We start from the raw sequence: 22,134 nt of genomic DNA, 5'->3' as shown, positions 1-22,134 counted from the left end.
CGCACGTCACGCATGACGCACGTCACGCCTGACGCACGTCACGCATGACGCACGTCACGCCTGACGCACGTCACGCCTGACGCACGTCACGCATGACGCACGTCACGCATGACGCACGTCACGCATGACGCACGTCACGCCTGACGCACGTCACGCCTGACGCACGTCACGCATGACGCACGTCACGCCTGACGCACGTCACGCCTGACGCACGTCACGCATGACGCACGTCACGCATGACGCACGTCACGCCTGACACACGTCACGCCTGACACACGTCACGCCTGACACACGTCACGCATGACGCACGTCGCGCCTGACGCACGTCACGCCTGACGCACGTCACGCCTGACACACGTCACCCCTGACACACGTCACGCCTGACGCACATCACGCCTGACGCACGTCGCGCCTGACGCACGTCACGCCTGACGCACGTCACGCCTGACGCACGTCACGCCTGACGCACGTCACGCCTGACACACGTCACACGTTACGTGCCGAGCTTCAGCGTGAGTGGGCGGAGCTCTCTACCTGGCTCCGTTGGTGTGCGTGACCGCGGTGGTGTGTGTTTTGACCAGTGGCCCGCGGTGGGACGGCTCCTGCGCTGAAGCCTCAGAGGTTTTCCGGTTCATTTTCCCAGATATCGGCCTCACCTGCCGCCTCAGAGCGGTCACCTGACAAGTGGAGGAAAAGCACCAGAGATAAATAAAGGTTGTTTTAGATGTACAAAAACAGAACGGAGAGAAAACCTCACCTCTTCGTTCTTTCTGCGTAAAATCAGCTCTTGTTGTTTCTTTTGGGCTTCGAGCTGTCGCAGTTGGTGCTGGAAGTAAACGAGGTAAAACATGACGAGATCAGATCCATGTCTGAAGAGGTTTATATTCAGCGGGATAAACACACCATCACATTCTATGGACATGTTATGGCCTGAATGATATGAAACATGTTGTAATTACTCAATTAGAGGTATTTTTATTACATGTGGAAAACCTCGGAGAGCATGGATTTTCGCGTCTCCATGGAGATGATCGTGTAAACAAGCTCCAGAACCGGTCAGAAGTGGAACATAATGTGATTCCAAAGGATAAACATGGATTAACCACAGAATATGAAAAACAAAACACTTTCAATACTTCAAGAAATGTTAAGCAAACCACATTTTCTCAAAATACATGATACACTTTACTACAGAACTAATAATAATACGCAATTGCAATTTTCAGGCAAGAAAATGTTATGACATTTGTAAATAAATCCATCCTGTGATGAAGAATGAAGAATACCTCCGCTCTGCGCTGGTCTTTCTTGAGAGTTGCGATCTCTCGGTTTCTCCTGCTCTCGGAGGCGCGGCTTTTATCCTGCTGCTCTTTCATCTGCCGCATCAGCACCACCTGGTGGACACAAGCCGCAGGACGACATCAGCCGCGTGCAGCAGCTTCTTTTGGTTGAACAGCAGCTGTGAAAATGCCCGTACCTTGGTTTTCTTCATCTCCGTGACGTCCTGCTGGAGTTTCTTGAGCTGCTTTTCGTACTGGGACTGGTTCTTGAGCAGTCGCGCGTGCTCTTTCTGCGCAGAGTGGAGTTTCTGCAGCTCTTTGTTCATCGAGCTCAGCTTCCTCTCGTATTCAGCCTTGATCTTCTTGGCTTTCTCCTCAGTGCACGTCTCCACGGAGCCTACAAGGACAGAAAGGGGACTAATCACTTTGCTTTTTGGTGCAAAGTAATACGACCGACACAATGCAAACTGTAACTATTGGTCGGTACAGGATTGGTCTGGAGTGGTCTAGTCTGGACTTGTCCGGCCTGGTCTGGTCTGGTCCGGTCTGGTCTGGCCCGGTCTGGACTCACCCATGTTGTGCAGCACTTTGTCCCGCTCCAGCTGCGTGTCTCGGATCTTGTTCTGCAGCATGGTGAGCTTGTGCTCGTACTGCTGCTTGAGCGTGTGCAGGCGGCGCTGGCTGTTCTCCAGCTCGTCGATCAGCTTCTGCTTTATGGCGATCTCACAGGTGATGTTGGCCAGGTCGGCCTGGACGTTCTCTGCGGAACAACGAGCGTTTACAACGAGCGGGACATTCACATTTTCTTCAGTAACATGTAATGTATTATAACTAATCCCCCTGGTGGTTTTATTTTGTCAAAGTATTTACATTTGTGCTGTTTTATCAGCCATTACAATTACTTGAAATTAACAAATAAAAAAAATCTATGTAAATTAATATTAAAAATCAATAAAAATGAAAAAAAAATCCAATAATCATTATATCAAGATATATATAAATGCTCCTCGTGCAAAAAAAGCATGAGGAGCACTTCCACTTGCTCATTCTGGTAGTATGTTTGTGCATTTACACACATTAACTGCTTTCAATTGTATTTGTATTGTATGTTAAAAGTGTTAAATCATCTACTTTAAGAGCAAGAATAGCATCAAATGTCATCAAAGGGGGAAACTGTCAGAGATCGTGACATTTTTCTTTGTGGTTAAAGTTCACTTCCTCTGATATTAATGTTATATTTACACCAGTTTCATCCACAAAAGCATTTCCACACCGAGCTGAACTGGACCTTCACCTTTCTCTTCCAGTTCTTCTGAGTCAGAGTCCTCGGACGACTCCTCTCCCGCCATCTCGAACTCCTCCTCTTCTGCCACGGCGTCTTCGTTGTCATCGTGGTCGCTGGCGTCCTGCGAACACGCCGGGCGAAGTCAGAACACGCCGAGCGAAGTCAGAACACGCCGGGCGAAGTCAGAACACGCCGGGCAAAGTCAGAACACGCCGGGCAAAGTCAGAACACGCCGGGCGAAGTCAGAACACGCCGGGCAAAGTCAGAACACGCCGGGCAAAGTCAGAACACGCCGGGCGAAGTCAGAACACGCCGGGCAAAGTCAGAACACGCCGGGCAAAGTCAGAACACGCCGGGCAAAGTCAGAACACGCCGAGCGAAGTCAGAACACGCCGGGCAAAGTCAGAACACGCCGGGCGAAGTCAGAACACGCCGGGCGAAGTCAGAACACGCCGGGCGAAGTCAGAACACGCCGAGCGAAGTCAGAACACGCCGGGCGAAGTCAGAACACGCCGAGCGAAGTCAGAACACGCCGGGCGAAGTCAGAACACGCCGAGCGAAGTCAGAACACGCCGGGCGAAGTCAGAACACGCCGGGCGAAGTCAGAACACGGATTGTAGATTTTCTGGTTTTACAGTTCTTATCTCCGTCATTACTGAATCTATCCATGTGAAAGCAAAAATAACTAATACTTTATTTCACGTATTCAAGTATGATGAAATAGCGGCCAAACTCAAATACGCAGGTAAGATTATAGTCAAGTGACATATATGATTAACACGTCCTAAATCTTCAACAAAAATGTTTATTTAATTCTAAAATGGGAAAAAATAATAGAGCATAGGTCTCAAAGTGGTCAAACTGGGACGTGTCGTGAATAAAATTGGAACAAATCAATGGTTTTGGACGCATCTGCCGGGACACGGGACACGGGGCTCAAAAGTGGGACCGTCCCGGGTACAAGGGGGCGTCTGGTCACCCTAAATATATTCGCTCCATATCCGACGACGCGCTGCACTTACTTGGATACTTTTGCACTTCATTTGAGAGCAAGTATCTGTACTTCATGCTACATTACAGTAGAAGTACTTTTCTTTAAGGTTTGAGGCCTGAAGATTATGACTTTAAGACCGGGTTTTGACAATAAAATTAAGAGATAAATGAAGTTTCAGCGTTTTCCTTTCAACACAAACCTGCACAATTCTTTATCGAGATCAACACATTTGAGATTCGATTCGCTCTCAATCTCTGAGAAAATCAACTGGTATTTCAACACTTTTACTCAAGTCGGGTTTTTAACGTGTCACTCGAGCGCTTTTTTGTGTGCGACGCCGCGAGCGCTCGGAAACGTCTATCGCGGCCAAATACGAAGCTTGGTCACGGCCCTTTTCGCCATCGGACCTCGCCCTTTCCCACCTCGACATCTGAACTCACCGCGTCTCCGTCGTTATTGGCTCGCTCCTGGTCGTTGTCCGGGACCTCCTCTTTGACCGTGCTGCACAAACAAACACACAAAGACACGTGACGGTCGATCGTTTGGTTCCATCCGCCAGTTAAACGTGGAGTGAAGGCACGAGCCGGAGAAGAGGAAGGATCAGGGTTTATCGTGAATGAAACGCACGTGATTTTTATTGCACGTTGACAATAGTAAAGCTGATGCGACGGCTTCAGAAAGTTTTCAGACGCTTTTTAAATATCGACAATAACGGTTTCTCCAATTGTTTAATCCTAAAAGTCACTGGAAATGAATTACTCTTAGACGTAATACCATCGGAAACAACTAAAAACACAACGTGAAAGTGTGATTTTAGCTCAATTGGATAGAATTCATTTTGGTGTGTGTGCGCTGTTGAAATAGATTTAATCGCAATTCCATTTTCCGTTGTAGAATTTAAAAACTTCCTGAAGCAAATGGAGCTCATCAAACTAAGCAAAGTTGTTTAAAATGTGTTTAATAATGAGTGATATTTGGAGGAAAGAGGATTAAAGAGCTGCTTCTGACGATCGCCCGCTCGGGGAAAGCAGAGGTGAGTCTGGGATCAGAGAAGGAAACTGTTAGTGACTGGACTGGATGGGATTGGGATTAGCCCCGTTGCATTGTGGGACCAGAGCGATGGGATGGGATTAGCCCTGTTGCATTGTGGGACGTGGCAAACCTGGAGTGGCCCGTGGCCCGCTGAGGACTCTCTTCATGGCTCCTCAGTCTTCAGGGAGGTTTGAGTGAGGGTGAGGAGGACGAAGAGAGAGAGGGAGGAGGCCAGAGGAAGGAGTGAGAAGGAGAGAGAGTGAGGAGGCCAGAGGAAGGAGAGAGTGAGGAGGCCAGAGGAAGGAGTGAGAAGAAGAAAGAGGGAGGAGGCCAGAGGAAGGAGAGTGAGGAGGCCAGAGGAAGGAGAGAGTGAGGAGGCCAGAGGAAGGAGTGAGAAGGAGAGAGAGTGAGGAGGCCAGAGGAAGGAGAGTGAGGAGGCCAGAGGAAGGAGTGAGAAGGAGAGAGAGTGAGGAGGCCAGAGGAAGGAGTGAGAAGAGAGAGTGAGGAGGCCAGAGGAAGGAGTGAGAAGAGAGAGTGAGGAGGCCAGAGGAAGGAGTGAGAAGAGAGAGTGAGGAGGCCAGAGGAAGGAGTGAGAAGAGAGAGTGAGGAGGCCAGAGGAAGGAGTGAGAAGAGAGAGTGAGGAGGCCAGAGGAAGGAGTGAGAAGAGAGAGGGAGGAAGCCAGAGGAAGGAGAGTGAGGAGGCCAGAGGAAGGAGTGAGAAGAAGCAGCAAGAAAGAACACGTGAGAGAACGGACCAAACGCACTGTTAGCCCTGAACATGTCATCCATCTTCATATTTATGTGCAATACAGTTATACTCATGTGCAATACTGTCATACTCATGTGCAATACTGTTATACTCATGTGCAATACTGTTATACTCATGTACAATACTGTCATACTCATGTGCAATACTGTTATACTCATGTGCAATACTGTTATACTCATGTGCAATACTGTTATACTCATGTGCAATACTGTCATACTCATGTGCAATACTGTCATACTCATGTGCAATACTGTTATACTCATGTGCAATACTGTCATACTCATGTGCAATACTGTTATACTCATGTGCAATACTGTTATACTCATGTACAATACTGTCATACTCATGTGCAATACTGTCATACACATGTGCAATACTGTTATACACATGTGCAATACTGTTATAATCATGTGCAATACTGTCATAAACATGTACAATACTGTCACTCATGTGCAATACTGTTATAATCATGTGCAATACTGTTATAATCATGTGCAATACTGTCATACTCATGTGCAATACTGTCATACACATGTGCAATACTGTTATACACATGTACAATACTGTTATACACATGTGCAATACTGTCATACTCATGTGCAATACTGTTATACTCATGTACAATACTGTCATACTCATGTGCAATACTGTCATACACATGTGCAATACTGTCATACACATGTGCAATACTGTTATAATCATGTGCAATACTGTCATACACATGTGCAATACTGTCATACACATGTGCAATACTGTTATAATCATGTGCAATACTGTCATACACATGTGCAATACTGTTATACTCATGTGCAATACTGTTATAATCATGTGCAATACTGTCATACTCATGTGCAATACTGTCATACTCATGTGCAATACTGTCATACTCATGTGCAATACTGTCATACTCATGTGCAATACTGTCATACTCATGTGCAATACTGTTATACTCATGTGCAATACTGTTATACTCATGTGCAATACTGTTATACACATGTGCAATACTGTTATACTTATGTGCAAAACTGTTATACACATGTGCAATACTGTCAATCATCCTGGTGCAATATTTTCTGTCCATCTAACAGCTGTAAATAAGAGTATTATTATTATTTTTATTAAGAGTATAAGATGTTTCTTTTACTATTTATGATGTGCACTCTGACATCAGAGCGTGGTTAGAAAACATTTACAATCGGTTTTAACGTCGTTTAATCCTTAACGTAAGAGGCGACTGCTTTGTGTCGTCTGCAGCACGAGTTTCATCGCTGTCATGAAACATTCAGGTGAAATATGTATTATTCTGTACAAGTGCGACGTATTCAGTTGTCACGGCGACACGAGTGATACTACTATAACGATAAGGATGCAGTACAATTACCAGTGAGTTTTGTACTAAATTGCATGAAAAACTTTGAACACTTTGAAAAAATATATAAAATTAAATAATAATAATAAAATAAAAAAAATGCATCAAAACTTTGAACACTTAAAAATAAATGAAAAATAATAATGGAAAAAGAATATAAAAAAAGTAAAATTAAAATAAATAAATAAAATGTATCAAAACTTTGAACACTTTAAATAAATAGTAATAATATAACAAAATAATACAAATAAAATTTTGAAAAATAATAATTTAAATCTTAAATAAAATAAATAAATAAAATGCATCAAAACTGCTTTACTATAACTTCTTTTACCTCTGCGTCATCATCTTTGCTCCACAACAACTGGACAGAATATAAACATAAGTGGAGACATTGTATTGTAAAAAATAACAGATTATTTTTTTTTTTAACAGTTTGCACGAGTACCGATCAAAAAGTATGTGTCTATTTGGTATTATTCTAGTTCCCAGTGTCGGCGTAATCCCTCAATCGTCTAGTTCCCGGTGTAAACGAGGCTTTACTCTTATAACGACTCTTACTTCATCAGCAGTTTTCTTAAGACTTTCCACTTTGCACATCTACTCGAGTAACATCATCTTGAAGTGACGGCCTTCTTACTCGAGTACAGTGTTCGGCCTCTGCGTGTGATCAATGCGGTGCAAACGTGTCACGTGACCCCCGCACCTCTTCTTCTTCTTCTTCTCCATCTTCTTGAGCTTCTCCAGGTCCCTCTTGGCCATCTCGATGACCTCGTTGGCCTCCTTCTCGGGGGCCAGGGCGCCGTACAGGGACGAGCGCGTCGACGCACGGGACAGGCTCTTCCTCAGGTTCTCGTTCATGGACTCGCTCTCCAGGAGTTTCGCTCTGGAATGGACAGCGGATCGGGTTTGAGTGACAGCGCTCGAGGAAAACGTACACGAGAACAGAACACGTGATGATGATGATAACGATAACGATGTCACAGTGCAATACGAACAAGGCTGGTTTGGTTTGGTCCTGTTCTAGTCCAGGTTTTAGTCCCACTTTAGCCTCGGTGTGCTGGGCGTTTATTACATTATCGTCCTGCCTAGCGATGCCTAGCGATGCCGAGCGACGCCTAGCAACGCATTAACACCGACTCTGGAGGCACTGCAGATTTGTGACAGAAGTGTGTACGTGAGGATGAGAAGAGACGCTTTGAAAATACTTTGCAGAGACGTGTTGGTCTGGGATCACGTCCGGCCGCTCCAGGTTCCCCAGGGCGTGATTGACAGGCGGATTAACCAATCAGAGAGACGCTAAAAAAAAACTCTAATGAAAATAACAGGAAAGGACTTCTGCCGAGTCAACACACGACGCATTCTGGGAATCTGAGGGAAATGAAAGTGCCTATGACCGTTTTTTACGATGTTCTAATTTTGACTTTATACGGTGTATTTTTTATCTTTTGTACATATGATAGTTTGACACCAATCGAGCAAGTATTTGTGGAGAAGACGTTGAAAAATCTGTGAAAAATGACAGGAAGTGACATCACACCAGGGACACTCGTTCCAGTCAAAGTTTGTGCAGAATTTACCCAAAAGAAACAACTTTTTTGACTCTAAACGTTAATTAGACATTAGTTGAGTTTTGACCCAGTGTTTGATGGGTAATTTCCTCATGTGATGTCATCAATTACAAACAGGAAGTGAAATTATAAACCTAAAAAATGTGCTATTCTGAGATGACATATTTATCATTTTTTAGCAAAATTCCAAATATATTTATCTTAACTGCATTTTAGTTCAACGAGTCGCCCGACCTGTAGGGGGCGCATTAAAGTGATATATTTAGTTCTGAATGTTAATATTTGAGAGGAGACGTCTTCCGCATTAGAGACACGTGACACATTAGCGGTGGTGGTTGGACCGGTCCGTGCTCGGAGAGTTTTTGGCGCCCCCTATGGTCTGATTCCTTCTGCATTTGAACAGAACGTCAGAGGGAGAAATGTGAAATCCGGCCCCAGTGACTGAACCGAGCTTCAGTAGCAGTTTAGGCATCGCAGTTTGATTTAATAGAACACAATTAATGTAGAAATAGTTAAGAAGTAATGAGCAAATGACCTGAGTTCTTCAATTTCTTTGATGTAGTTCTGGATCATGTTTCCAATCTCTTCACTCCCTTCACCTGTAAGTGAGAAACAAACAAGTTATTTGCATGATATGAAAACATGTAAACAACGACTAAAACAAGTGAGAAATAAATTATGTCATTGAGACATAATTGAGATTTTTCACAAGTAAAACCTCTGCAAGCCCTTTTTTATTATTCGTTTTACATTCAGTTCGAGTCACTTCTTATATTACAGCTCACTTTAATGTACAATAGGCTGTTATTTGCTTTAACTAAGATAGAGTTTCTTTCTGACCGAGTTTTCTCTTATTTGTTGCTCCTCAGAACGTTCTGACTCAATCTTCTCATTATTGAATGAACGTCCCAGAGTGAAAGTGTCTGAAGCCGTGAGCCTCTTTTACACCACCTGATGGCGTAATAGTGTCGATACTGATGTGTAACACTTTGAAGCTCATCACACTACTGAAAGGCCCCTCCCCTTCAGCACATGCAGCCAATCATTAAACTGTGTTAGTGAGCGTTGTCGCGACACTAAAAGTACATGTATTCCTTTGTTTACACAATAAACACAGTAACAGTACTTTAGTTACATGTGGTCTGAAGCTGCTTCAGATGACGCCCACACAACACTCACTATTCATTTATTTTGTATCGATGTTATAGTTTGACTTGTATTATATCAGGGGTGTCCAAACTTTTTTCACTGAGGGCCGCATTTTGAAGCTTAAACGGAGCAGAGGGCCACAAACAAGCCGACATTGTCAAATTTGTGTGTGTATCATTCGAAATTTTGCATTTGACATTGTTTCGATGCACCTCCACTCCTATTATAAGACTTGGAACATTCATATCAGGTTGTTATAACATCAATATGCTTGAATTTTTCCCATTTCACTGTAAAAAGCACTACTTTTTGTTGTTTGGGCCAACTTAGCAGGAAGCCTGAGGGCCTACAATAATTGGTCAGAGGGCCGCATTTGGCCCCCGGGCCATAGTTTGGACATGCCTGTATTATATTATAGTGTAAACATAGGATTGATGCATATATTTATAGTTTGTTCAGTTATATTTTCTATTATTCGCACTGTGCAGTTTGAACACTTCATTGCGTGATCAAATCCCACATGTATTCGTTTGACTGTGGGAAAGTAACTGCTACTTCAAAGATAGTAGCAGAATGTGTGTTTTTATCTGGGTATTTAGTTACTTCCCGATACTGGATATAAATCAGTCTGTTCCATACACTGATCAGAAGGCATAGTAAACACATGGAAGTACTTGAAATACACGAGTACAGTCATGGAAGTACTTGAAATACACAGGTACAGTCATGGAAGTATTTCAAATACATGGGTAAAGTCATGGAAGTACTTGAAATACACGGGTACAGTCATGGAAGTACTTGAAATACACGGGTACAGTCATGGAAGTACTTGAAATACACGGGTACAGTCATGGAAGTACTTCAAATACACGAGTACAGTCATGGAAGTACTTGAAATACACAGGTACAGTCATGGAAGTATTTCAAATACACGAGTACAGTCATGGAAGTACTTGAAATACACGAGTACAGTCATGGAAGTACTTGAAATACACAAGTACAGTCATGGAAGTACTTGAAATACACAGGTACAGTCATGGAAGTACTTGAAATACACGGGTACAGTCATGGAAGTACTTGAAATACACGGGTACAGTCATGGAAGTATTTCAAATACACAAGTACAGTCATGGAAGTACTTCAAATACACGAGTACAGTCATGGAAGTACTTGAAATACACGAGTACAGTCATGGAAGTACTTGAAATACACAGGTACAGTCATGGAAGTACTTGAAATACACGAGTACAGTCATGGAAGTACTTGAAATACACAGGTACAGTCACGGAAGTACTTGAAATACACGGGTACAGTCACGGAGGTACTTGAAATACACGGGTACAGTCACGGAAGTACTTCAAATATACGGGTACAGTCATGGAAGTACTTCAAATACACGGGTACAGTCACGGAAGTACTTCAAATATACGGGTTCAGTCATGGAAGTACTTGAAATACACGGGTACAGTCACGGAAGTACTTGAAATACACGGGTACAGTCACGGAAGTACTTGAAATACACGGGTACAGTCATGGAAGTACTTGAAATACACGGGTACAGTCATGGAAGTACTTGAAATACACGGGTACAGTCATGGAAGTACTTGAAATACACGGGTAGAGTCGGACCTGCTCGGGCCAGCACCGTGTTGGCCTGGTCGCTGAGGATCTGGGTGAGCCGCGCTCTCTGGGCATCGACCGTCTCCTGCATGGCCTTCACCCGGAGCCTCAGGTTGTTGTTCTCCGTCTGGAGCATGGCGTTCTCGTGGACCAGGTCGTTCATGCCCTCCGAACCGTCCTCTCCCACCAGACGCTTCCCCTGCGAAGAAGAATCGTTTGGAATGACCTTATATCCTGGACTGTTTTCATAGTTTGGCCGGGGTGCGACTTATACTCCAGAGCGACTTATATGTGATATTATTAACACATTATTAGATCATTTTGTTCGTTATCTTCACCCTGACAACCACAAGAGGGCGCTCTAGGCTCTAAGCGACGCAGAAGAAGAATCTGCACTTCCTCTTCCTCTGGAGTTTGTGGAGTTGTTTAGAAGTGACACAGAGGAAGAAGAATTCAATGGATTTAGTGATTTGGGGTAAAACTGATGCTTTGCTAAACTTGTTAGCATGTTCTTTATGCTATAGTTATCTGAATAACTGTTCATATGTTACGTTAACATACCAGACACTTACCACAGTTCTGTCTGTGCCTCATGTAGCTGAAGGTGTTAGCGTTAGCATACGTCATGTAGCTGAAGGTGTTAGCGTTAGCATACGTCATGTAGCTGAAGGTGTTAGCGTTAGCATACGTCATGTAGCTGAAGGTGTTAGCGTTAGCATACGTACACCTATTCACCATGTTCTCTCATCTGTTATTATTTTAAACTGCATTTCAAGTACAAATGTCTGTTCTTGGTCCTGGATTTTATCAAATACATTTCCCTAAAAAATGCGACTTACACTCCAGTGCGACTTTTAAAGGTTTTTTCTTCACTATTATGCATTTTTTGGTAGTTTAGCTTCTTTCACGGTCGTTTTATGAATCAGCTTTATAAGTCCTCTCTGTCTCAGCCTCAAAAAACACCCGGTTTCAAATTTCCCAGCGACATCATGGGAAAAGCTCATCACCAGACCGCAGGGGGAAAGCTAGGTTTCTTTACCTCCCATGTTTAATCCAGCCAGTAGATGGAGCTCTAACTAAATCCCTGACATGGGAAACGCCCGACCGATACGAAGTAACGCGTGCTTTTTGTGGACCAATTTATCTGTCAAATACGAGATGCCAAAGCGACGGTAACAACACATATAGTGCCATGATGAGCTCCTTTGTTACCGTCTTGTACTCCATCAGCTCCATCTGCAGCCGGGCGATCTCCGTCCGCAGAGCGCTGATCTGCTGGCTGGCGCGGTCCTGGTTCACCACCACCTTGTTCTTGATGTTCCGGGCGCGGTTGGCGTACTTCAGCGTGTTCAGGGTCTCCATGAAGTCCCGGTCCGACGGGCTGATGCAGGCGATCATCACCGTTTGACTGGGGGGGGGGGGGGGGGGGGGGGGGGGACAACACGCGCCGTTACACATCATGACGATCTGCGGTTGCTGTGGCGACGGGGGCCGGACCGACCTGTTGCCTCCCAGCGAGTCTTGCAGGAGCCGGGTGAGTTTGGAGTCTCTGTACGGCACGTGGCTGGAGCGCTTGCTGCGGTCGCCCAGAGCGCTGATGACGTTCCCGAGAGCGAGCTGGCCAAGGAACACACTCGTTAAAGAAGCTGCCCGGTGTTTCTCAAACTGTGGTTCTGGCGGTACACCGGCTTCTTCTGCTGGTCCGCTTCTAGGTTTTTCTTCATAGTTTATTCACTTTTTTGATCTTTCTAGAGTGATGTCTTACTTAAAACTACTGTGATATCGGTGTGTTTTTACTTAAGACCTGGTTTAGCTGTAATTCAGACCCGATTCTGATCTGGAGGAATATTCAGAATGCCAAATATTGACTTGCCACTGAGCCAGACTGTGTGCCGGTTGATGTTCCTGTCTGTGCCACTAGAGGGCTCCAGTGAGTCTTAATACTCCTCAAACGTAGCAGCCTGAGCACTAATCAGGCAATGGAGTCTTATAGTTAAAGCTGGTGCCGTTCGTTTCCATTTTCGGCGCCTGTGTTTTTCAAATTGTAAATGAATTGCCAATATTATGCAAAAAAAAATAGCATTTAATCACGTTTTAATTATGTTTTTATTTTTATATTAAAGTATACTTGTGTTAAATCCAGTTTTATAAGTCAGAACAAGCAAAACAAACAGATGAAGCACAGGGATTCTTAAACAGACTCACACTTTTGTTTTATCAAAGGCTTTAAAGATGTGAAAACTATAGCTTTTAATGAACGTTTGCCTGTGCGGAGAAGAGGATTATGGATATTAAGAGATTAGGTTTAGAGGAGCAGATTGGATCATATTATAACGTGAGGTGGACACTACAAACTGTGACTGGACAAGACGCCGACTTTAGACACAACAAAGTGCAGTTAAAGCTGTTTATTGGACTTCTACAGCCAAAGAACAGAAAGTACTGAACAAACGTTATATTTTCAGTACCACTACTTCCCAGACTGAGGAGTTTCAGCCTTAGTTTTAGTTGAACAAAAATAACGTATCATTTTATTTATTGAATATAAGAGAAGACAGAGCATTAATCATCCTCCTCAAGTACTTTCCTTGTGTACTCAAGAGTACTTTGGCTCAAATACGCAGTATTTGTTATTTGGCCCTTTTTAGTCACAAGACAAAAGTGTTAATCTGACGCAACAGAAGATTTGTTCTGAATAATATAAAGATATTGAAGATGAATATTTTTAAAAACCTGTCAAAAAACTGGGGAGAAATCGTCAGGTCATTTTGTCAATCGCACACATTGATCACTACTTTACATGACATTATAGTTTTACTTCATGTATTGACCTTTACTTGAAGCACTGACCTTTATTTAAAGCACTGACTTTTACTTAAAGCACTGACCTTTACTTAGAGCACTGACCTTTACATAAAGCACTGACCTTTACTTAGAGCACTGACCTTTACTTAGAGCACTGACCTTTACTTGAAGCACTGACCTTTATTTAAAGCACTGACTTTTACTTAAAGCACTGACCTTTACTTAGAGCACTGACCTTTACATAAAGCACTGACCTTTACTTAGAGCACTGACCTTTACTTAGAGCACTGACCTTTACTTGAAGCACTGACCTTTATTTAAAGCACTGACTTTTACTTAAAGCACTGACCTTTACTTAGAGCACTGACCTTTACTTAAAGCACTGACCTTTACATAAAGCACTGACCTTTACTTAGAGCACTGACCTTTACATAAAGCACTGACCTTTACTTAGAGCACTGACCTTTACATAAAGCACTGACCTTTACTTAGAGCACTGACCTTTACTTAAAGCACTGACCTTTATTTAAAGCACTGACCTTTACTTAAAGCACTGACCTTTACATAAAGCACTGACCTTTACTTAGAGCACTGACCTTTACTTAGAGCACTGACCTTTACTTAAAGCACTGACCTTTACTTAGAGCACTGACCTTTACTTAGAGCACTGACCTTTACTTAAAGCACTGACCTTTACTTAAAGCACTGACCTTTACTTAAAGCCTTGACCTTTACTTAAAGCACTGACCTTTACTTAGAGCACTGACCTTTACTTAGAGCACTGACCTTTACTTAAAGCACTGACCTTTACATAAAGTATTGACCTTTACTTAAAGCACTGACCTTTACTTAAAGCCTTGACCTTTACTTAGAGCACTGACCTTTACTTAAAGCACTGACCTTTACATAAAGCACTGACCTTTACTTAGAGCACTGACCTTTACATAAAGCACTGACCTTTACTTAGAGCACTGACCTTTACATAAAGCACTGACCTTTACTTAGAGCACTGACCTTTACTTAAAGCACTGACCTTTATTTAAAGCACTGACCTTTACATAAAGCACTGACCTTTACTTAGAGCACTGACCTTTACTTAGAGCACTGACCTTTACTTAAAGCACTGACCTTTACTTAGAGCACTGACCTTTACTTAGAGCACTGACCTTTACTTAAAGCACTGACCTTTACTTAAAGCACTGACCTTTACATAAAGTATTGACCTTCACTTAACTTAAAGCACTGACCTTTACTTAGAGCACTGACCTTTACTTAGAGCACTGACCTTTACTTAAAGCACTGACCTTTACTTAGAGCACTGACCTTTACTTAGAGCACTGACCTTTACTTAAAGCACTGACCTTTACATAAAGTATTGACCTTTACTTAAAGCACTGACCTTTACTTAAAGCCTTGACCTTTACTTAAAGCACTGACCTTTACTTAGAGCACTGACCTTTACTTAGAGCACTGACCTTTACTTAAAGCACTGACCTTTACATAAAGTATTGACCTTTACTTAAAGCACTGACCTTTACTTAAAGCCTTGACCTTTACTTAAAGCACTGACCTTTACTTAGAGCACTGACCTTTACATAAAGTATTGACCTTTACTTAAAGCACTGACCTTTACATAAAGTATTGACCTTTACTTAAAGCACTGACCTTTACTTAAAGCCTTGACCTTTACTTAAAGCACTGACCTTTACATAAAGTATTGACCTTTACTTAAAGCACTGACCTTTACTTAAAGCCTTGACCTTTACTTAAAGCACTGACCTTTACATAAAGCACTGACCTTTACTTAAAGCCTTGACCTTTACTCAAAGCCTTGACCTCTACTTAAACACGTGCGGTCAGACTCCCCACAGACAGCGCCCTCACCAGGCCACAGTTGATGGAGATGCCCTCTTTGGCGCGGTCGCCCGTGGCGCCCGTTCGCTTCAGGCGCTCGGACCCGGCCAAGTCCACGAAATGGAACTTGGCCGTCAGCGTCTCGAACTCGTTTATGTCGGAGCTGTTTGTGAGTCTGTTGTCCGTCTCGTTGTCCTGGAAACGAAAGCAAACACAGCGACCGTCACGGGGTTTGTATATGACACGAGGAACTTTGTGTTGATCTAGAATAGTCACGTTAATGCGTCGTAGATCTAGAATAGTCACGTTAATGCGTCGTAGATCTAGAATAGTCACGATGCGTCGTAGATCTAGAATAGTCACGTTGATGCGTCGTAGATCTAGAATAGTCACGTTAATGCGTCGTAGATCTAGAATAGTCACGTTAATGCGTCGTAGATCTAGAATAGTCACGTTAATGCGTCGTAGATCTAGAATAGTCACGATGCGTCGTAGATCTAGAATAGTCACGTTGATGCGTCGTAGATCTAGAATAGTCACGTTAATGCGCCGTAGATCTAGAATAGTCACGTTAATGCGCCGTAGATCCAGAATAGTCACGTTAGAATAGTCACGTTAATGCGTCGTAGATCTAGAATAGTCACGTTGATGCGTCGTAGATCCAGGATAGTCAAGTTAGAATAGTCACGTTAATGCGTCGTAGATCTAGAATAGTCACGTTGATGCGTCGTAGATCTAGAATAGTCACGTTGATGCGTCGTAGATCTAGAATAGTCACGTTAATGCGTCGTAGATCTAGAATAGTCACGTTAATGCGTCGTAGATCTAGAATAGTCACGATGCGTCGTAGATCTAGAATAGTCACGTTGATGCGTCGTAGATCTAGAATAGTCACGTTAATGCGCCGTAGATCTAGAATAGTCACGTTAATGCGCCGTAGATCCAGAATAGTCACGTTAGAATAGTCACGTTAATGCGTCGTAGATCTAGAATAGTCACGTTGATGCGTCGTAGATCTAGAATAGCCAAGTTGATGCGTCGTAGATCTAGAATAGTCACGTTGATGCGTCGTAGATCTAGAATAGTCACGTTAATGCGTCGTAGATCTAGAATAGTCACGTTAATGCGTCGTAGATCTAGAATAGTCACGATGCGTCGTAGATCTAGAATAGTCACGTTGATGCGTCGTAGATCTAGAATAGTCGCGTTAATGCGCCGTAGATCTAGAATAGTCACGTTGATGCGTCGTAGATCCAGAATAGTCAAGTTAGAATAGTCACGTTAATGCGTCGTAGATCTAGAATAGTCACGTTGATGCGTCGTAGATCTAGAATAGTCACGTTAATGCGTTGTAAATCTAGAATAGTCACGTTAATGCGTCGTAGATCTAGAATAGTCACGTTGATGCGTTGTAGATCTAGAATAGTCATGTTAATGCGTTGTAAATCTAGAACAGTCACGTTAATGCGTCGTAGATCTAGAATAGTCACGTTAATGCGTCGTAGATCTAGAATAGTCACGTTAATGCGCCGTAGATCTAGAATAGTCACGTTAATGCGTTGTAAATCTAGAATAGTCACGTTAATGCGTCGTAGATCTAGAATAGTCACGTTGATGCGTTGTAGATCTAGAATAGTCATGTTAATGCGTTGTAAATCTAGAACAGTCACGTTAATGCGTCGTAGATCTAGAATAGTCACGTTAATGCGTCGTAGATCTAGAATAGTCACGTTGATGCGTCGTAGATCTAGAATAGTCACGTTAATGCGCCGTAGATCTAGAATAGTCACGTTAATGCGTCGTAGATCTAGAATAGTCACGTTGATGCGTCGTAGATCTAGAATAGTCGCGTTAATGTTACGGTCTTTGTGAAAAAAACATCACGTGTTCACAAAGGATTCAGCGTTATTGACCAAGTTTAATCCTTAACGTTCTTTCAGTCCTCGTGTCCATAACGTTCTTCTTTCTTCACGATAAAATGATGTTATTGTGACATAAATGTGTGTGAGATTAAAAGGACTTTAACATATAAATACACAGTCTCTCAGTTAAACCCTTTTGGATAAACCAGAACACAAAAAAAGGTGTAATGATCCATGAAAAAGCCCGTACGTTGTTGTCGGGCGAGCAGACCCGCACTTGGCACAGGTGGATGGTGAAGATGGCGTGAGACCTGGAGCTCTGGACGTTCATCTGAGTGCTGGCCGTGGTCCTGGACAGAGCTCCTAACTTCAGACACTGGATCATCTGACAAAAGGAGAGACGAAAACAGAAGTACAGTTCATATACACTGCAACGAGCTGCCCTCGCCAGCAGGAGGAGCTTGTGGAAGTAGGAGGAGTTAAAGAGTGACCTCGGCGGCGGAGGAGACGGTGCGGGTGGTCACGCCCACGGTGTAGATGCCCCCGTTGGCGTCCTCGTGGATTTTGATGTTGGATCTCTGTTTGCGAGTCTCCGGATCGCGCGTCGTGTCGAACAGATCCAGAACCTCCTCGTTGTACAACTGCAAAGTAAAAGTACAACGTTCAAAAACAAGGAAAATATTATAGTGTCTCGATATATTGTGACGCTAAATTGATGGTGATACTGTATCGATATCGTGGGCCGCATTTTTATATTGTGACCTCTTGTGTTGCTTGTTTAAAGAAAGAAAACGTTGACATTTTGACTGTTTTGAGGATTAAAACTGGTGTAATTCATTTTCAGTTTGTGCAGGTCGTGTTTTTACAAAGAAAAATGTTGTTAAATCAGGAGCGATATCGATTATCGCACGCATCGCAAAATGGTGATATTATTGTATCGTGAGCCATGTGTTGTGAGGGGCCCCGTGAAGCCCCGCCCTATTATACCGGCTAAAAAAAGATAGAATTAGACTAACTATTCAACCATTTGTCCCGGTTTGTGGTGAATACTTCTGTGATTATCGAGCCGATCCACACGAAACCAAAATGTTTTCTCCATCGACACAAATGATGATCTAATATTTCCTTATATTTTATCTTACGTTGCCAAATATCGCACCAAAGACATAAAATCTGTGTAAATTTGCTGGTATTGCCTGGAGTGATGCTGCTAACAATAATTTTGATAATCAATTTGTTTATGATTGATCAATTGAATCATAAGAAGCAAATGAGACGTTTACTAGATTTGATCCTGATGAACTGAACTTTTTAACAATATATATTTACCGTATTTTCCGCACTATAAGTCGCACCAGCCCAAAAATGCAAAATAAGAGTGAAAATAACAAATAATATCACATATAAGTCGCTCTGGAGTAAAAGTATAAGTATATAAGTATAAATATAAGTACAAGTCGCACCCCGGCCAAAACGATGAAAAAAGGTGCAACTTATAGTCCAGAAAATACGGTACATTAAAACTACACAATATTCATGTTTCCCGTGTCATTTTGAAGTAAATACGGCTTTGTTTGGGTCATAAAACAGCATTTGTTTGGGGTCTGAAGTTTACATCATGATTGTCCAATTACTAAATTAGTTCACGACCATTTCTATAAAATCGATTAGTTGCGATTAAAGCGAGTTGTTACGGTCTTTGTGCACGTTTTAGGACTAACACTTTTCCTCAGTTTCCCGTTTTTTGCGCTCAGCTGCCCGGGCGACAGCTGAAGGGCGCGCACACTTGTCGCTGTTAAAAATAAAGCCTGGGTGACACGGGCAGACGGGATAATGACAGTTTAATGGCCCCGGGGTCATCTGTGCACATTAACGAGCTCACAGCCCAACACCCGCCGGTGACCTCTGACTCCTGCTGTCCTCCACGAGCTCCAGCTGAAAGACTGTAGCGGGTCAAGAAAGGGGATAAGAAAGGACTAAAGGCCAAAGAGTTACAGCTGCAGCTAATCGTTATTTTAGTTTAGTCTACAATTCATGTTTGGATTCGATTGAACAATGAGACTTTTTAAAATGTAATCAACATAAATAAAGGTTGAAATGTGGGGACTGAAGGCTTCCAGGTTCTTTTTGACATTTTGATTTAATAATGCAACTGTCAATCATTATTTTTACGTCGACTAGTCAAAATTTGTGCTTTGTAACTTTACATTCGGTGTGAGGGTGAGTTCAGTGTGAGGGTGAGTTCGGTGTGAGGGTGAGTTCAGTGTGAGGGTGAGTTCAGTGTGAGGGTGAGTTCAGTGTGAGGGTGAGTTCAGTGTGAGGGTGAGTTCGGTGTGAGGGTGAGTTCAGTGTGAGGGTGAGTTCAGTGTGAGGGTGAGTTCAGTGTGAGGGTGAGTTCGGTGTGAGGGTGAGTTCAGTGTGAGGGTGAGTTCGGTGTGAGGGTGAGTTCAGTGTGAGGGTGAGTTCAGTGTGAGGGTGAGTTCAGTGTGAGGGTGAGTTCGGTGTGAGGGTGAGTTCGGTGTGAGGGTGAGTTCGGTGTGAGGGTGAGTTCAGTGTGAGGGTGAGTTCGGTGTGAGGGTGAGTTCAGTGTGAGGGTGAGTTCGGTGTGAGGGTGAGTTCAGTGTGAGGGTGAGTTCAGTGTGAGGGTGAGTTCAGTGTGAGGGTGAGTTCGGTGTGAGGGTGAGTTCGGTGTGAGGGTGAGTTCAGTGTGAGGGTGAGTTCGGTGTGAGGGTGAGTTCGGTGTGAGGGTGAGTTCGGTGTGAGGGTGAGTTCGGTGTGAGGGTGAGTTCAGTGTGAGGGTGAGTTCAGTGTGAGGGTGAGTTCAGTGTGAGGGTGAGTTCGGTGTGAGGGTGAGTTCGGTGTGAGGGTGAGTTCGGTGTGAGGGTGAGTTCGGTGTGAGGGTGAGTTCGGTGTGAGGGTGAGTTCGGTGTGAGGGTGAGTTCAGTGTGAGGGTGAGTTCGGTGTGAGGGTGAGTTCGGTGTGAGGGTGAGTTCGGTGTGAGGGTGAGTTCAGTGTGAGGGTGAGTTCAGTGTGAGGGTGAGTTCAGTGTGAGGGTGAGTTCGGTGTGAGGGTGAGTTCGGTGTGAGGGTGAGTTCGGTGTGAGGGTGAGTTCGGTGTGAGGGTGAGTTCGGTGTGAGGGTGAGTTCGGTGTGAGGGTGAGTTCGGTGTGAGGGTGAGTTCAGTGTGAGGGTGAGTTCGGTGTGAGGGTGAGTTCGGTGTGAGGGTGAGTTCAGTGTGAGGGTGAGTTCAGTGTGAGGGTGAGTTCGGTGTGAGGGTGAGTTCGGTGTGAGGGTGAGTTCGGTGTGAGGGTGAGTTCGGTGTGAGGGTGAGTTCGGTGTGAGGGTGAGTTCAGTGTGAGGGTGAGTTCGGTGTGAGGGTGAGTTCGGTGTGAGGGTGAGTTCGGTGTGAGGGTGAGTTCGGTGTGAGGGTGAGTTCGGTGTGAGGGTGAGTTCGGTGTGAGGGTGAGTTCGGTGTGAGGGTGAGTTCGGTGTGAGGGTGAGTTCGGTGTGAGGGTGAGTTCGGTGTGAGGGTGAGTTCGGTGTGAGGGTGAGTTCGGTGTGAGGGTGAGTTCGGTGTGAGGGTGAGTTCGGTGTGAGGGTGAGTTCGGTGTGAGGGTGAGTTCGGTGTGAGGGTGAGTTCGGTGTGAGGGTGAGTTCAGTGTGAGGGTGAGTTCGGTGTGAGGGTGAGTTCGGTGTGAGGGTGAGTTCAGTGTGAGAGTGAGTTAGGTGAAAGGGTGAGTTGGGTGAAAGGGTGAGTTGGGTGAAAGGGTGAGTTAGGTGAAAGGGTGAGTTGGGTGAAAGGGTGAGTTGGGTGAAAGGGTGAGTTGGGTGAAAGGGTGAGTTAGGTGAAAGGGTGAGTTAGGTGACAGGGTGAGTTAGGTGAAAGGGTGAGTTAGGCGACAGGGTGAGTTAGGTGAAAGGGTGAGTTAGGTGTGAGGGTGAGTTGGCTGCACCTCCAGGAACTGCGCGTTGATCTTGAACTCGGGCACGGCCACGCCCTGCTCAGTGGCGTTCTGTTGGCGCTGCTCGATGCCTCTGAACAGGTGATTGACGGCTCGTGGAATGATGCCCAGGTCGTCCTCATTGATGGACACGTCGAAGCCGGTTCCCATGGTGTAGGTCTTCCCCGAGCCCGTCTGCAGAGGAAGAGGAACAGTGAGGAGGAGGAGCTCTGGACCATGTGAGCATGCAAAACTGTACATAGTTTCACATTAAAGGAGACGTCACAGAACTGGTAAGCCCCGCCCCTTCATGGTGACATTTCACTGTCAAAAGCAGCGGATTGTCATTTACATGGTTTTGTCTCTTTTTTTTTTAAACTAATGGAGGAGGAAACATTAAGGTTAAGAGCTCATCAAAGTTTAACGTGAAAGGCCATATGTATACATTCACATAATATACATAAACAAACACACACACAGACATATATAATATACACATATAATAATTACTATATTTACGACTTATTTTTCAATAAATAATGGCTGAAACTAAATTTAACTGGGATTTTTTTTTTTAGTACAATGGGGTTTTACATGTAATGTA

General features: G+C 43.9%; 1 protein-coding gene across 2 annotated transcripts in view; it reads right to left on the bottom strand.

Annotated features, from left to right (window-relative positions):
• The window catches only part of LOC140366984 (kinesin-like protein KIF21A), a 74,764-nt gene that overhangs the window by 16,676 nt on the left and 35,954 nt on the right, over window positions 1-22,134 (bottom strand). The window contains exons 3-19 of one of the 2 annotated variants that reach the window (XM_072453250.1): window positions 21,543-21,725; window positions 18,082-18,231; window positions 17,841-17,975; window positions 15,759-15,923; window positions 12,571-12,686; window positions 12,282-12,477; window positions 11,079-11,268; window positions 8,836-8,899; window positions 7,436-7,615; window positions 4,722-4,769; window positions 4,000-4,060; window positions 2,575-2,686; window positions 1,852-2,040; window positions 1,478-1,677; window positions 1,287-1,394; window positions 758-826; window positions 535-677 (exon numbers count right to left, since the gene is read on the bottom strand). In XM_072453250.1, coding sequence (XP_072309351.1) covers window positions 535-677; window positions 758-826; window positions 1,287-1,394; window positions 1,478-1,677; window positions 1,852-2,040; window positions 2,575-2,686; window positions 4,000-4,060; window positions 4,722-4,769; window positions 7,436-7,615; window positions 8,836-8,899; window positions 11,079-11,268; window positions 12,282-12,477; window positions 12,571-12,686; window positions 15,759-15,923; window positions 17,841-17,975; window positions 18,082-18,231; window positions 21,543-21,725 — 2,309 coding nt within the window. The remainder of the gene's footprint in view (window positions 1-534; window positions 678-757; window positions 827-1,286; window positions 1,395-1,477; window positions 1,678-1,851; window positions 2,041-2,574; window positions 2,687-3,999; window positions 4,061-4,721; window positions 4,770-7,435; window positions 7,616-8,835; window positions 8,900-11,078; window positions 11,269-12,281; window positions 12,478-12,570; window positions 12,687-15,758; window positions 15,924-17,840; window positions 17,976-18,081; window positions 18,232-21,542; window positions 21,726-22,134) is intronic. The other variant, XM_072453251.1, reaches the window with a different exon arrangement.

Source organism: Eucyclogobius newberryi, unplaced genomic scaffold, assembly GCF_026437365.1.
Source record: "Eucyclogobius newberryi isolate DKJ021-1_F unplaced genomic scaffold, fEucNew1.0.hap1 SCAF_2, whole genome shotgun sequence".
NCBI lineage: Eukaryota > Metazoa > Chordata > Actinopteri > Gobiiformes > Gobiidae > Eucyclogobius > Eucyclogobius newberryi.
Note: the sequence above shows the minus strand (reverse complement) of the source record. Positions and strands in the feature narration are given on the sequence as shown.